The sequence below is a fragment of the Microdochium trichocladiopsis genome (assembly GCF_020744255.1).
Source record: "Microdochium trichocladiopsis strain MPI-CAGE-CH-0230 chromosome Unknown B0I36scaffold_2, whole genome shotgun sequence".
NCBI classification, from domain to species: Eukaryota; Fungi; Ascomycota; class Sordariomycetes; order Xylariales; family Microdochiaceae; genus Microdochium; species Microdochium trichocladiopsis.
In genome coordinates, this window is record NW_025763545.1 from 2,396,275 (window position 1) to 2,412,096 (window position 15,822).

Here is a 15,822-nt window from a genome sequence, read left to right on the forward strand (position 1 = left end):
GCAGTGTAAACATCTCAATGAGTATTTGCTCTGCTCTCGAGCATCCGGACTGGACGGGCAGGAGGTCGACCGACTGTCGACGGGGCCTACCACCACGGCCGGCGCCAAGCACGGCAAGTATGCCCAAATCTGCCACCCCTTGTCTCGCTCGACTCCGTCCAGCCGGGCCCGGTGACGTTGCTCATGTTTCACGCTTATTGCAGACCCTTGTGCGTGTGTGTTTACTTATGGAAGGGGAGGGGGGGCAGCACACGCCTCATCCGCGCTCCATCAAAAAAGTTAAAAATGGGGATTGTCTCTGCCTGCCCGAGGTAGCATCGCGTCACGACAGCAAATTAATCATGCCTGCACATGTCTGTCAGCCGGCACATGCGTCAGATCTGGCCACCGAGGCACCGAGATGCAGATCACTTGCCTGTACCTGAACCGAGCTGCTCCAAGTCCTGGGTTAGCCTCGCCCGATGTTGTGCATGGGGCGGCCACAGGCATCGTCCCTGCTCTGTTGCCCCTCTCTCTCCCGCGCCGGCCAGGAACAAAACAGCAACAACAAAAAAGGAACAAGACGCCGGTGGGGGTGGCGCCGGCGAGAGGCAATTACGCGTGTCCAGTGCTGAGAAAAACAACAGGTGCTGGTGGAAACACCTCCACTAGAATGGCTTTTGCCATCATCGCCATACTGGAGCATGCAATCCATCATCATTCCACCCGACCGCGTACGCAACGGCATCCGGACTGGCGTCACTCACGGTGGATCTCGCCATCTCCGGCTGCCCTAGCCCGGATGGCTCAAGGTGTCAAGCCTGTTTTCCTGGGATCTTTTCTCTCGCTCTGGCCCCCCCCCTCCTTTCCATTGGTTCAGCCTTCCAAGGTTGTGGGCAGCAGCAGCACAGCTCAAGGCTTGTCGCACCTGCAGCTGCAGGATGCACGCCCACTGCTGCTGGCCAGTCATCGAGTGCAACGAAAATGGACCCTCTTGCGTCACACGCTGGGGAGGGCTGACAATGTTGGCCCTGTCCCGAGATCCGGAAAGGTGCCAGCCAGCAACTTGCCGTTTTCGCAACGTTTGCCACTGGTAGTGTGCCTGTGGCGTTCGTTCAATGTCGCTAATCTCATCTCATGTTGTCCACCGCACTGACGATGCAATATACTCTGTGTTCCAATTTCATATCCGGTAGCGGCAAGCCTAGTAGCCACGTGCTATCACGCGACATAGCCCACAGACACTATCGTCCATGCTGTTGTCTGTACAGGAGCTCCGAAATCTGACAGGCAGCAGAGAGGGCGAGCACGGCAGCGACCACCTGGACCCTTACCACGTTTCCAGAACGCGGTCCAAATTAGCCCGCTCGCTAAGAACGCCACAAGCCGGCGTAAACGTAGGCAGTCAGTCACACCAAGTCGAGCCAAGATTCTAGCACTCTTCACTGCTTGCCCTTTCCCACCTGGGGATTAGTTATCAGTTTGGTTGCGTCTGTAGGAGGTCCGGCGATACTCGAAGACACTGCCCTAATGTTTAGCTGGGCTCAGTCTGTAACCTTAGCGTATTGCTGCCCAATCGTTGGATTGGTCCGACACCATGGACAAGGAGAGGGGCCGGGCCCGCCTGCAGATCCGGATCGTCAACCAACACTCTGGAATCGTTCCTTGCTTTGTCTAGCCGCATTCGCATCTAGCCGCCGGGTCTTATCTCTTATTCAAACAATATAGTCGTTCTGGGTGACGGTCGGACACGTGTCTGAGACGATCTTCACTGCACCATGCCTCAAGTCACCGAGTCAAGGCCCAGCTTGGCTCCAATATATCGACCGCTGAGTTGCTGTCACAGCTTCCGCCCAGCCCGCCCAGTCTGGGCATATTGTGAATTGGATGGTAGATTGGAACCTGCATGTGGCTTGCGCTTGAGGCAGGCACGCTTGGGTCGGCTGAAATGTACCTGCATAGCATATGTGGCCAACCGTCACAACCTGGGCGTCGTGAAGAGCCTTTTGCAGCTGCAGCAACGCAGTATGTGCGTCTTCCGAAACGAGGTCGAAAAAAAGTTCAGGCTGAACCTCCTGGCGCATCCAGTTTCTGCAGTACCACCATGTGGAAACATCAAGCCGAGCCAGGCTGAAGTCGTGAAACACTCAAGCCGTCACGACAGGCGCACTAGACAAGAAAACCTTGGTCGTTATTGCTAAGGTGGCATAGCGTGACGCAACAGGGATCGTCGTCGCGAGCACCAGCATTAAGCAGACTGGCCACAATACCGCTGATATTCATGGTGTACATATGCTGATTGTAGCTTCGACGTTGCATTTTGCAGCCTTGGGCTTCTGCTCTCTTTGGGACGGGACACGCCTGATTAGGCACGCAAAGCTGAAAGGTTCGGTCCCATCACGCTTGTTTGCACACCGTGGAAAGGCCGACAGCGAGAATGGCGAGCGAGGACGACCCCACCTCGGACGAGAACGATCCAGTTGAGCTGGTGTCCCACGACTAGCCGAATTGTCGCGCTGGCTTGTTCTCGGGAGCAACCACGCCGGTGAAACGCCGAGAGATTAATCTGAGCCCGGAACTGGTGAGCTCTACTATGGTGCAGCGCGCGAATGATTCGCCACACTTATGCGTGGAGTATGAGTGAGACTGCGGCGATGGCAAGCCTCACAATAGTTTTCACAGGAGCGGCCTGCAGCAACAGCCGTGCGGACGCAGGGCATGTTCTTCGTTTTCCTCAAACTTTTACTGCGGCCTGTAGGTCGTTGCGATTGTGCAGCTGAGCATCTTTTCTGAAAGCCCCAACCAGGACGTGGAGTCATCCTGTTTGTTCTCTGGGCAAGGCACCCCAGCAGCGTGGTTGCAAAGGTTCAAGATCATCGCACGAGCGGCTTGACGGATCGGATGATGTGATGCTCCATTTGGAGACACGGGCCATAGGGTTTCCCAGTCAGGCACGCAGGCCTCTCATTTGGGCTGTCGGGGGGGAACAAGAGTACCGCCAGGGCTCCAGGAAAGGTCCCTGTCTGAACCAGGAGCAGAGGTGACAAGCAGGGTTCGCGGGACTCTGGGGAACTCCCCGAAGCTACCCAGCGCCCAGAGCCCCGCACCGTTTTTGCTGCTTCGGTGTGCCACTACGATATGGTGGTGCGGTCGGGCCCAGCTAGTCTCGCCCACACAATCACTGTCAGAACTGTATAATTATGCTCCAGGTGTGCTGCTTGCCTGGTCCATGTCTGCCAGGGACCTCGTGGAGAACCCGTGAAATCCGTGCTGGCACAGGGATCAGTTTATTTTGTTTGTCTTTCGCACGGGGCAGAAGCGGGCCAGCTCGAGTCGAGAGCAGATGATGAAGCCTGGTATGAAGATGCTGTCCATGACGGCACAAGATGGCCAAGAGCTGCGCGGGCCGGGGTCCTGCGTGTATGTTGACGTGTTGAGCTGCGCCGCGTTCGCGACGGAGGTGCCGTACACAATAGAGAATTGACGACATGTCATGGCACGCAAAGCGAAACCCGAAGCCGATGAGCACCTTAAGAGTCGAAGCGCCTTGACCAGCTTCGGAAGCATGCCCTTCTAAAGTGTTTCGTTTTCCGGTGCCAACAAGGTGTGAGAGAAGTGTCTGATGCGGACGGCACGGCTCTGGCGACACGGCACATCTGCCGAGAGCTGGCAGAGGAGTCCCTGTCACCCACAGTACCATAGGGCGCAACCTGTGCCGCTTGTGAGAGGGGTTTGCAACGGCGGTGGTGGAACTGAGCAGCGAGCCCGGCCGGCCCAGGTAGTTGCATGGTTGCGTGGCGCGTGGGTGGTCCAAGGGTGGCTGCCGGGTCTTTGTCACCGTCGTCGTCGCAAGGATGGGCTATCCTATCTGGCGGAACAGCACCTCGCATCGTGGACACGAGGCTGGTGGTCGATGGGGGTCGCGTCAGGGCGACCACGGATCTGGATGTCACCGTTCCCCCCCCATTCGCCAGGATGCAATGAGACAAAATATTCCCCGGGCGGCGTCGTGACTGGGGCTGCTCATCTCCACAATGGACGACACACTGCTGCAGCCACCACCACCACCACAGTGTGCTTGCTGTCCACGTTTGTTTCCAACCGTACGAGGGCCCAAAGACTCTTCGTCGCAGCAGCAGTTGCGGCATGCTGAGCTGTGAGCCGACACGGCGCAAGCTGTGCTGTGTTGTGGGACGACGGCCGGGATGGCGTGCCAGGCACCCGAGAGGTCTCGTCACGTCTGCGCACTTGCACCGGCCACCGTCGGGCCCGTCCCATGCTCGGAAGGCACCACCGACTGTGGAAGCACATAACCACAACCCTTGATTGACGCGAGCGAGGCGAGGTTGGAAGCCCAGCCCTGGAGGTCCTTCCTTCCTGCCCAGCACTCCACTGCCGGCCCCCTGCCATGCAGGTGCCATGGCACACGTCCGCACTGTGCCCCCCGCTCCCCTCCTGTGCCGTGACTGGCTGCGGGCCCGCCACTGGCGTCCCGGCCACGCTCCCATTTGCTTGTCGTCGTCGAATCTGGAAGTCTACCGTATTTCCCCCTTCCCGCACGTTGACCAAGTCGCCAGTCCAGCCCTGCGTCTGCCTCTCGCTCCTCTGCTCTTGCTGTTAGTTATCGTCCTACCGAACTGAGGCGGCTTCTCTAGTGCCTCGCGCCGCCAATGCGACTCTGCCCAGGAGCAGCGCTGCTTGCTTAGAGTCTCAGTAATCGCGTCAGCCGGAAACCTGCAAGCCACAACGTTTTGCTCTACCCAGGCTCAAAAGCATCCAGCGGCGGCACAGTCGGGAGCTCGACGCGGCCCACGCCGCTACGCTGCTGCTGCCGTCGCAGTCAGTGGTGGGCCTGTGCCCGACCCAGAGCTGTGGAAACGAGAATCCTCGAGACCCAGCGAACATGGTGACCACCCTCCTTCCAAAGTGGTCGCTGTGCCCATCCGCTCCCTGCTCCGGGCCTCGATCCCACTGACAAGCGGCCACGAGGCACCCACGAGAGTTTGGGGATTACTTGTCCGTACCACCGATGGTACCTGTCCTCAAGGCAAGCATACCCCTGCTTCGTTGGACGGAATGAAAAAGAAGAGCGTCCTCGTTGACCGAGCCGATTGGAGTTCGTCATCGACACTTGGCCTGATGTTTGAGTTGCTGGTCCGATCTGGTCGTCAACCGCCCCATCATGACTACACTCTGACTTGGACGGTGCTTCAAGGATCACACACGACCACAACTTAAAATGCCATATTCAGTAGGACAGCCCGGCCGATGACGAATACGGAGTAATCCACCAAGCTACACCCTTCGGCACAAAGCCGGCACAAGATCCATATGCAGCCTCGAGCTCAAGATCTGCGGCCCCGAGCACAGAGGACTTAGCTCTCATGCTTGTGGCCTGCCCTTCCCATCTGGCCCGCCGCTGATTGGAAAACTCGAGCAGGGAACGTTTCGTCTAGCTCCAAGATGAGAGAAGGACCCGAACGCACCGACTACCTTCAAGCCCGGGAACATCCAAACCACCCACCATCCCCACTCTGGGCGTGGCATCCATTCTTGAGCTAAAAGTCGCTAAAGCAGTTGCTGCAAGGGTATGCCTCTGTACTCCGTAATTTACATTGCCAGCGCGCATCCATACTGTATTATTCTGGGTCCAAGAACCAATTCTGAGACCCCAACTAGTTTCCACACTAGTGTTAGCCAGGGGCACGTCGCCGTCTCCTCATCTGCCGCTCCACGGGCCAAATGTCTGGGGCACGCGTTGCTCTGCACCATTGCCCGCTCAATAACTGTCATGAGGTACCCAGCTTGGCCGGCGCGTGCTCGAGACTCCTTTGATCAGGCAACCTTTCTCTTCACCAGTGGCAACACAGTCAATCACTTCTTCCGCGGTTGTCTTGCACGACTTTGACGGCTTTCAAAGCGGTTCCCGACGGCAACAGGCGACAAGTTCAAGGAGTGCCCCTGCCACTTTCGATATCAGCCTGCTGGTCAGACTTTATGCACTTCCGCGTCCGCTACAGGGAACGACCCGGCTCTTCAAGCACCAGGCGTGCACAGAACACCACGCGCGTTGCTTCGACGACATCACTTCTTCCAGTGACACGGTCAACAAGCCCTTCAAAACGACATAGATCTTGAACATTCTTGATAATCCTCCGACCATTGTCACCCCACCCTCGCAGGATCGACAGCACGTCTGCTCGACTCAATTGCCAGTTGCCACTCCCGAAAACTTGCCCGCCAGCAGCCACATCTCTACAACACGAAGCGATCACCAAGGTTAGTGGTAGCTTTTTCAGACCGTCCCTTGTCGTTATGTTTCCTTTACCACCTGTAGGAAATTTGGCGTTGCCTGTGCTGTTGCCCTTTTGCCTTTGTCAGACTCGGTACATGCAATAGCGATGCACTGCCGCACCTGACGGAGACCGCCATTTTCCCGGATGAATACAAAGCGCTCCGCATTACTTGGGCACTACGGCTGCACCAGGACCGGCTTCTGGAGTCCTGTGTCACGTAGCCAATCTGTCGCAACTCGCCATGTTGACTATATTGACATGAAAGCATAGGCTTCGACATTTTGCCACCAAACCGAATAGCCCATTCGATAATATCGCCCGACGGTCCAGATCTCAGTCTTGCTCCGCACGCCTGGTGTCTGTCACAATTCACTCAAAGCTCAAGAAAGCCCAATCAGATTTGCGCAGCTGATTGTCATCATTATCTCTTGATTCGAGCACCCTCTCGTATCTTTTCAGGACGTTGATTCGCGTGGCTTGGAGTGTTCTCGTCGTGGTCACACCGCAACGAGTGCTAGTCCCGTCAAGCATCAACCCTGTTGCGCGGACACCAGCGAACGGCAAGGATTGTGCCCAAGGCATTGCTCCCTGCCTGACCCTTGCTCGTAAAGCTCGACGAAAAACGGCGGAAAAACGGATAACTCTTATTGGACCAGGATCCACATCCTGGTCGACGAGGATCCCTCAGCATTGCAGCAATCTCACAGCTGGGTACCCCTGCCATATGCCTTGGAGGTACCTCACGCCTCAAGTGGAAGGGCCCCTGAGTAAGGTGCATGACACAGCAAAGACTTGTTCCAGGGCACGTCCAACACGCCATACTTTGGCGAGTGCTTGAGTAGCATCCTGCCGCCCGTCAACGCCCACCTTCAAAAAAGACTTCAACCCCAGCTCACCCCAGCCGTCTCCATTCTTTTTTTCTTCGATCCGGCTGTCATTCCTTTTGTTTGCAATTACGGTATCTTTGTCGACTGCAAGTGCGGTAGATTTAGTCCTGGCCTCGATACAAGTAACGAGGCCACGGGCCAATCTCTTCCCCGCCGAACAACGTGTAAGGCAGCTTGAGCACACTACATGTTTGCACCGGCTCACCCGAATAACGATAGAGAACTACCCACCGACGACTTATTGGCAACAAAAAGCGGCAGCTGCCAGTTCTCGACCCCACCAAGCCCAATGGACAACATTTCGACAGAGTCGTTCGAGCCGGCCATGGACGGCCCTCCATCACCGGAGCGGATTCGTGCGATTGGCAAGCAACTGAAGCGCTCCTCTTTTCGTGATAAGCACTTGAGTCACAACACTGTGTCGTCCAAGTCATCTTCGCTACTCTCTGCAACATCAGAAACACCGTCCTGGGAGCTTGGCCCAGACATTATCTCAAGGAGGTCTTCGCAACGCTCGTCTAACAGCAGCAATCCTGCGCGAGAGCCAACCGATGGGACCGCTTCATTCGGCAAGGGAATCTTCAACCGCCGAGGAAAGGGACGCAGAGAAGGGACCGATACTGGAGCGTCTCACGGGGCCTTGTCGTCGATGCCGTCTATCAGCGACCTGAAGTCCGGGGCAAGGGATTTGAACTTTGTTTCAACCATGTTTGCTCGACGAAAGGGTTCCCGGCCAGAGATTGATGCCGCCGAGCAGAAAAAGCTCCAGATCTCTGGCCCGTACAATTTTCAACACCTGACTCACACTCAAAAAGGCAGTGTACCAGATCTCAACCGCACAAGCAGAATGGATTTGGTCTCGGAGTTCGCCAGTATGCGGGCGGGACAGAAGCCGTCCATTGGCGAGTTGAAGGGCATTGAAGCAACAGAAATCCATGTGTCAGATCTCTCGTCTGAGTCGTTACCTCTTCAGGGCGAACGTGAAGACTCCGACACCGCTGCAGGCCGGCCGGAGAGTCGCGGCCAGCAACAGGCAGTGAGGGAGAAGGAACTCCCAGCCACTCCAGGCGAGGCGTGGTTCAAGAAACACACGCAGTCAATGTCACAAGATATTGCCAAGTTGCCACCCCCACGCCCGAAGCGATCTCCATCTGAGCCGCTCTTCCCATCACCCATTCCTCCTCCCCCCAGAATATCCAGTCGTGTCTCCGTGCGTTTCGAAAACGGCCAAGAGACATTGACGGCGATAGGATCAGACCGGCCATGGAGTAGTGCAGTCTCTCGCATGCCTCAGCCTGCCCTACCGGCGCAGGAGCAGAGCATCGTGTCACAAGCGCCTGCGGGCCAGGATGACGCGGCTTGGCCACTCACTCCTCCTTCCATGTCGTCAGTACCAGAGGTGCCAGAGGAGGATGAGGCGCAGCTCACATCTGTCAAGTCGCGAGCCAGCGTCATGAGCACCCGCTCCTCCCTGAGAGGCAGCGTCTCGGTGCCACTGCTTCGCCAACTCTCACAAAACCAGGCGAAGCAGCGTCGCCCGAGCAACACGTCGGATACCCTGGGCCACTTCAGTGCGGTCACTATCCGACAGGGTGCAGACAGCTCGACCTCCGAGCTGCAAGATGATGATGACTTCATGTACGACGACTGGGAGGACGATATCGACTATTGCTATGATCACGAGGCCGAGGCCGACTGCGACTATGCATGGGAGAGACCTTCTCTTGAGATGTGGCGTGAGGATGACGATGGCGCGGTGGATGCGAGGGCCACCTTCTTCACCGAGACGTTTGGCGCCACCGGTTCACGACGCACCCACATGGCTGAAACACGATCAGTCAGCCCAGCCAGTCCAATGTCGCCTAGATCCAAGCCTCACGCACATGCTGCATCGAACTCGACATTGACCCTCCCAATCACAACGAATTTCTCCCTTCCCGACCGTGGACATAACAGGACGCTGTCGCGTGCTTCGAGCACTCTGGGATCGCAAGAGTTCACTCTTTCGCCAAGTCTCCTGATACCCAACGACTATCAGCAGCAGATGCTGAGCTACGAGCGTGAAGTCAACCAAATGCAAGAAGATGAGGACGACGACGTGCCTCTGGGTCAGCTGTACAACAAAAGCGCCTTGATGCTCAAAGTCCGTTCGAGCGCGTCCACCACCGCGTCCGCCTTGTCGGAGCACTCTCTAGCATCAAGCCGTCACAAGTCAACCCTGTCGACATCAACTGCTTTCACGAGATGGACGGGTATCAGCACTGCTGGAAGCATGGACTGGCAGCAACATGCTGAAGCAAGTTGTCTCGAAGCCCCTCCACCCAAGCTGTCGGATGAGTGCAACATGACTCCGACCGCAGGTGTGGGCGGCATGACTTTGCCCAAGTCCTCGGAACCTTACTGGGAAAACGGCCTTGAACGTCGACAGCGCACTGCGTCTGAAGCCAACATCCTGACAACCTTCTTTGGCGATGACAGTGCTGACAAGGTCTCGGCTGAGGGTCAGATCAGGACACGTCGAAGGGCCAAGACTACAAGCCGTAGCCACACCGGCCCTCCGCAGTTTGGTCTTTTCCCTCAGGTGCCTCCTAGCGCTTAACCTTGATATCAGCAATGCCATGGTCGGCATGGTATCCGGCGCTCAGATCAACAATACTTCTGCATTCTCAATGCACAGAAGTTTACACAATTATTTCATTCCCTTGTCGTCATCTTTTCCAGCTGTCTTTTCTCTCGTGTATATCTGGCGACTTGCTTAGCTCGGCGCTACGGACTAGAGGATTTTCTTTCTACCAAAAGCGCAATCGCGTGAAATTTGGGCAGCAGATGCCCATCGCCATTTCCGCGCACATCACGAGATACAACTACTTTCTCAACTTCGACAGGCATTATAGACACACGAACGTGCCTCCATCATTTCCTTACGTTTTCCCTTTGCGGATAGAATACAGAACATATCGACTTGAAGGCGCCAGCCATAAGCAAACAAGCGATATACAGAAACAAAGAAGCGCTCAGCTTCCTCGCGACACATTTCATTTATATTCAATGCGTGTACATATACATATATACTCGGTAGAGGCGGGATGTCCCAGGTTGAGGACGAGGCCAAGAGGAGTTGTCAGACGAGGATGGCGCATGACAGGGCTTTTGTTTGGTCAGGGCAGAGGTTAATGAGGAGTACAAGAACAAATCAAAACAACTGTGACCAACAAGAAGCTGGCACTATACGTGTGTGCAAGTGATGATGGGATCCTCACGATTGCCCTATTCCAGAAAGTACCATGGAAACCCGCCCCGCGCGCAAGAGACGTGCGCAAAAAGGTGGATGTGGCATATAAGCCGGCCCCTGTGCTTGACTCGAACTCGACTCGCCGCCACGTTCCAGCAGAACCTTACCTTGGTCGACTTTCTTTTCTTGGCTTGCGCGAGCCAGGGGACTCTCGGGATCAAGCGACCCAACGGCCAGCCGCCGGCAACTCGGTGCCCCTCGCCGGACGTATATATCGCAAGGTAGTTGCATATAATTCCCTCCTCACCCACTTTCATAAGTCAGCCTCTATAGCACACACAGTTTCCGACGAACTGCGTAGCCCGGTGAGTGACGTAGGGCACATTGGCTGCTGCTTGCTTGTTGACCGGATTTTTGTGTGTGTGTGAATTGGACCTGGGCCAGTGGCCAAAGGCTGACTACTACTGAGTGGGCGATGGCCGTCGTGCTTTGAATGAAACGAGGTTAAAGGCAAATACTGTCAGTCATTCACCGGACTTGTCTGTCTAGTGAAGAACATGCCATCGTTCCATGCACGCACCATAATTTTTTTCGTTTCTTTGAACGGAAGCCCATGTGGTTTACAATAGCAAAATGTCTGCTATACCCATGAGTACCTGCATGTTCCCCTCTCATCACCCCCAAGTTCTGCAGAACCTTGGCTTGGACCTGCTGCGTGCTGCTGCGTGCTGCTGCTTGCTGCTTGCTATCCCGGGGGGGGGGGGTCACCGGCTCCGCCCGGGGAACAGGGCCGTGGGGTGGCGGCGGGCGGGCGAGTAGACCTGCCTCTCTCGACTCTAGCGGCGCGCGCTGTGCCCGGCTCTCTGTGTGCCTGCGTTCCGTGAGCCCGAAGGGGGATGGGACGTCCTGGGGCAGGGATTTTGGGGGGAGGGGGGGGGTTGGCGAGGGTTGGGTTCTCTCGTCCTTCCCCTGGCCCTGTCATGCATGCAAGCAGACCTAGCCCCCTGCTCGCTGTCTCGCTCTGTCCCCTCTCGTGGAACGCCAGGGGTCTGTTTGTTTGTTGTAAGGCGGAACCGGGATTTCGAAAATGGAAAATGCACTGTTCTTATGCCTCGGCGGGTTTTTACGTACTGCATACGTTGTACCGTGTGCACACACATATATACATGCATATATACAGGCTTGATGCGTAATTACTTGTTACGTTTCAAGCCGGAAGATCAATGGGCCCTTATGAATCCCCAAACCCCGGCTGGCTGGTATTGGCTGGAGGCAGTTCTCTAACCCCGTCTGGTGGTCCCTCGTGGCCCTCTGCCGGGGACATACATCATTCATATCCCACTGGTGGGCGGCGGCGGCGCCGACCTGCCTAGCTATCACGGACTCAACCGTGACACAATGGGGACCGAGACGATCTCGTCCGTGTGCCTGTTGTGTGGCTCTCAAGTGGTCCTCAGAGTTTTGCTTTGCGGTCACGTCACGATCCCACGAGAACGAATGATGGCTGTCGAGGCCGAAGGTATCATCAACATGCAAGCAACCGTCAAGGAGTCAACGGCAAAAAAAAATATGCTTAGGAGGGAGAACATTACCTCTCCTGTGATGGAAACCCCCAATCTCGAAAAGGCTCATCTTAGGACGAAAACAAAGCACAAAGGCTTTTCTATCTCCATATCTAAGGAAATACCCGGGAATATATACAGGAGAGGGAAGGGGATACTACATTAATAAAAAGAGTTGTTACGTTTGGGTTTGTAGTGGTTGGTCATAGCAGGGGGTGAGGGAGTAGTCTTCTATGTCTTGCTTGCTTGCCTGCCTGCCTGCCTGCCAGCCGGAAGGAGAAATCAGAGGTGATGAGAGAGGCTGGGCTCGAGTTGCCGCTGCAACCCGTCGTGCTAACGAAAAGGGTAATAGGAGATGAATGAAGAGCGATGATCAAGAATCGAAACAGAACACCCGCCAACTCCATATCCAATGTCATTTTGCAACTCTTCCAAAAAAAGAAACTATTGCTCGCTTCCGCCAGACGAACCCGCGCCAGGACCGCTGCTGCTCTCACGACTCTGCCGAGTCTCTCCCGTCACCGTGTCAATAGTGGATGAGCGCGTCTTCTTCTTGCGCCCGAAAATCGTCTCGAGGGTAGCGCCGAGGGAGTTTGCTCTCCGCCTCGTGCTTGGGGAATCCTGGTCTGGGTTATCGACCCCCTGGCCATTCATCAGTGGTTCATTGTCCGTCACACTTCGAGAGTGAGAGTTCGCTGTCGGGGAACCCAGATCGTCGTCTTCATCGTACGGCACAAACAAAGAGTTCCGAATGCTTGGGCGCAGTCGCCTATTGGACTTTCTCGGGGACAAGCCTGTAGGCTCTCCCCTCAACGAGTCGCCGACAACGGCCGTGACTGTTGATGACAGAGGCGAAGGTGAGATAAACTTGTTTGAGTAGTGGCTCCCAACTGGGCGACTCAAGGATATCGAATGACGCTGTGGAGGTGTGGTCGGTCTCTCCTGAAGGGGCGAGTCTGCTGACGGTGGTGGCAGGCTCTTTGTGGATTGCAAGGCCTCTGACTGTGCGGCGATGGACGGACCCGACTCGTATGTGGCGATGCTATCGTTGGAGACGAATACGGATGGATAATTGGGTCGCGAAGATGGGTGCCCCTGAGATGAGCTCTGCCACGGGCTATCGAACACCGGCGAGGGCTCGTCCAGAGGAGGCAGAAGTGGCCGGGTTGCGGGCGACTCCGAAGAACGAGCAGATGCTATCATTACACCACCACCGTGATTCGCAGGCTGCGCAACATCGTCGGCAAAGCTGACACCCCTAGAGCTAAGAGACGGACGACGCGATGATCTGTTCGATGGTGTGTGCTGTGGCGGCTTTGCATTTCGCTGCCGAGACTCGTCAAAAGAACCACTGGAACGCTGACGCCGCAGCCCAATAGTCTCTTCGACGTCTTCGTCATCTGACAAGTGCTCCTCGTCTTCGTCGTGTGAGTGTCTGCCGCTGGTGATTAAGAAAACACCAAAAAACGTGAGGGCACAACCTCCGGCAAACTTGATGGCTTGCTGGGTTGTGGCGTTTTCAAAATCCCGATAGAGCACAGCGCTGCCAATGATGACAGACAGTGTGAAGGTGACGAACTGCACAGGAATAACTTGAGTAGAGTCGAAGCGCTGCAATGCCTTGTTGACATAACGCACTTGCATTACGGCCGTGCCCAAGAGTACAACCAGCAGCCCATAAGTGACGGGCGTGGTGAAGGCCCTCCACAGAGTCGACGACAGCATAGAGGAGACGCCTTTAGTAGTCAGAGCAGTATAGCCACCTATATCTGCTGTTAGTAAAGGCAAGCTTCCGGTCTTTCAAGATTGTTTCTACGCACCAAACAAACCCACGAGGCCCAGGTCAATCAGTATTGTCCGATTGCCATATCTTGGACTGGCCCACATTAGTACCACGATGAAAGAAATGGTGACGCCCATGTAGATTTCAAACTCCATGGTCGTGATGGCATCCCAAACGTCATGCGGCTCCAGCTTCGTCTCTTCTGTCTTTGCGCTGAGCACCACTGTCACGGCGCCGAGGACGGCAATAACGACACCCCAAAAGTCGCGCTTCCGAAAGTGTTCCCCAAAGAAGATCGGCGCAATGACACAGTTGGAAATAAGGGCAACGACTCCGAGCGGCGACACGATCGAAGCGGGCGCAAAACCATAAGCCAGGAAGTTGCCCATTTCGCCCACGGTCATTAGAACTTGGCCAAGCCACCAAGAGGGAGACTTGAGGTAGTTTGAGGAGACCTCGTCGTCCTTGGAGTCGTCCGTCTGGCTGTACTGGAAAGATTGGCGCAATGGTTGTGCCTCGTCCGCATCTTCTGCGTCATCGCCCCCGTCCACGCCGAAATAACTGTCCCTGTTCCCGTCTAGAGATCCGTAACCGTTTTGGCCACGTCCTTGGGCGCGTTTCAAAGCTTGCCGTGCTCGCTCCCGGTTCTCGACCCGCTTGCGGTTGAGTTGAATATGGGAGTACCTCTGCACGTTCAGAGCCAGTGCAATTAGGACATTGCCGGAGATGGCCGTGATAATGCCGATGAGGGAGCTCCAGTTGCCCAGTCCTTTGCCGACATCGTCACCCATGATAGACAGAACACCGGCCCACGTCCAGATATTTGGCGATCCCGTACTTTGGGAGATTGAGCTCGGGAAGCCACCACTTGACAGGGCGCTCATGGCCGAGGACGAGGGTGAAGTCTGGTCGACCAAGCCGGCCGCGCCCGTGGAGAGCGCCATGGCGGAGCACGCTCAAAGCAGAGCGTTGGCGTCGAGAGTGATGCAGGGCATTCAGCTGACGGGTCGTGCGCGCCGGACTGGTGTTGATTGCGCGCGAGAGGAACCAGCGGGCCAGCCGGTGGTCGCATGCGTTGCGCGGATCAGGTCTGCTGTCTGGGGATGCGATCCTGCTTGGTCGAGGAGGCCGCCGCGAGGAATACGTGGTCGAAGGCGCAGCTGGGCGTGTCGTGACGGGGAGGAGAAGGTCGGAAGTCGTGGAGGTGGTCGCGGTGGGAGTTGCGGCACGTTAAAGGGTACTTGCGGGGGGAGGCGTCTTCTGTACAGCACAGTCCAGGGGCTCAAGGCTCCAATGTTGGCATGGGCAATGCTGATGACAATTTGTGGCTGTGGCCAGCGATAGGCTCCCGCGATGCCAGCAACAAGTGCGAGCAGCAATCAAGAGTTTTGTTGTCGAGCAAAACGCAAGATGAATGCACACACGGGCGCCCTGGGCCTTCCAGGCAGGGCAGAGCTCAGACTATGAGGCTCGAGTGCGTAATGGCGAAGCTTGCTTGGTGCACAATTAGATTGTCGCGAGCCACCAAGGAAGCCGCCCATGGCCATTAATTGCGGCACCCACCCGATGTCATAGCGCATGAGCTCGCTAGCTCTGTTCCAAGAATACCTAAAGAATGGATGGCGGATACCCACGTGCTAGTCGCTTTCGTGGCTTGCCGTCGCCTGTCACGTCCCCGAGACATTAAACACGACAGCTGGACTCTGGTGGCCGCGAGCAGAGACGGAAGAGACGGAAGAGACGGATCATACAGAGCAAAACACTTGGGAGCATGATGAACTGCCAGCGCAAGGATGCTGCTAGCTTTCCCACCTGAGGGGACCACAGGAGGGGGCCGGCTCTGCTGCGGACCTCAGCTCCGGAGGCTTCTCCCGGCTCGCTGCCTGCCAATCAAGAGCTGAGCGGTGTCACATGCCTACTTTAGTACGCGTACACGAGGCTGCGAACCACGTCCGATCCAGAGCAGTCAAGAGCTCTGCTGAAGATGGGTTACTGGGCTTGGTCGTTTGCCGAGAAGCTCACTGCCCGCATATCAGCTGGACTGGTGGTGGTGGGAGCTTAGACATGGCCCGTGGACCCCTAC

At 56.2% G+C, this 15,822-nt stretch overlaps 4 protein-coding genes across 4 annotated transcripts; 2 read left to right on the forward strand and 2 right to left on the reverse strand.

Moving 5' to 3' along the window:
* Positions 1-3,190: 3,190 nt before the first annotated feature.
* On the reverse strand, positions 3,191-3,550 carry B0I36DRAFT_314867 (uncharacterized protein; the record flags this gene model as incomplete). The annotated part of the gene is made up of 1 exon (XM_046152821.1): positions 3,191-3,550. A coding segment is annotated over exon 1 (280 nt), but the record flags the coding sequence as incomplete, so codon positions are not given.
* Positions 3,551-4,398: 848 nt separating this feature from the next.
* Positions 4,399-5,217, forward strand: B0I36DRAFT_428365 (uncharacterized protein; the record flags this gene model as incomplete). The annotated part of the gene is made up of 2 exons (XM_046162455.1): positions 4,399-4,595; positions 4,635-5,217. The coding sequence occupies 2 exons, from the start codon at positions 4,399-4,401 to the stop codon at positions 5,215-5,217; spliced, it is 780 nt and encodes a 259-aa protein (XP_046016929.1).
* A 2,028-nt stretch (positions 5,218-7,245) lies between these two features.
* Positions 7,246-9,898, forward strand: B0I36DRAFT_71371 (uncharacterized protein). Its single transcript, XM_046163259.1, has 2 exons — positions 7,246-7,326; positions 7,384-9,898. The coding sequence occupies exon 2, from the start codon at positions 7,452-7,454 to the stop codon at positions 9,759-9,761; it is 2,310 nt and encodes a 769-aa protein (XP_046016930.1). The 5' UTR covers positions 7,246-7,326; positions 7,384-7,451; the 3' UTR covers positions 9,762-9,898.
* Positions 9,899-12,400: 2,502 nt separating this feature from the next.
* Positions 12,401-14,530, reverse strand: B0I36DRAFT_236691 (magnesium transporter NIPA-domain-containing protein; the record flags this gene model as incomplete). Its single annotated transcript, XM_046149483.1, has 2 exons — positions 12,401-13,719; positions 13,777-14,530. 2 exons carry the CDS (start codon positions 14,528-14,530, stop codon positions 12,401-12,403), a joined length of 2,073 nt encoding a protein of 690 aa, XP_046016931.1.
* Between the last annotated feature and the right edge of the window lie 1,292 nt (positions 14,531-15,822).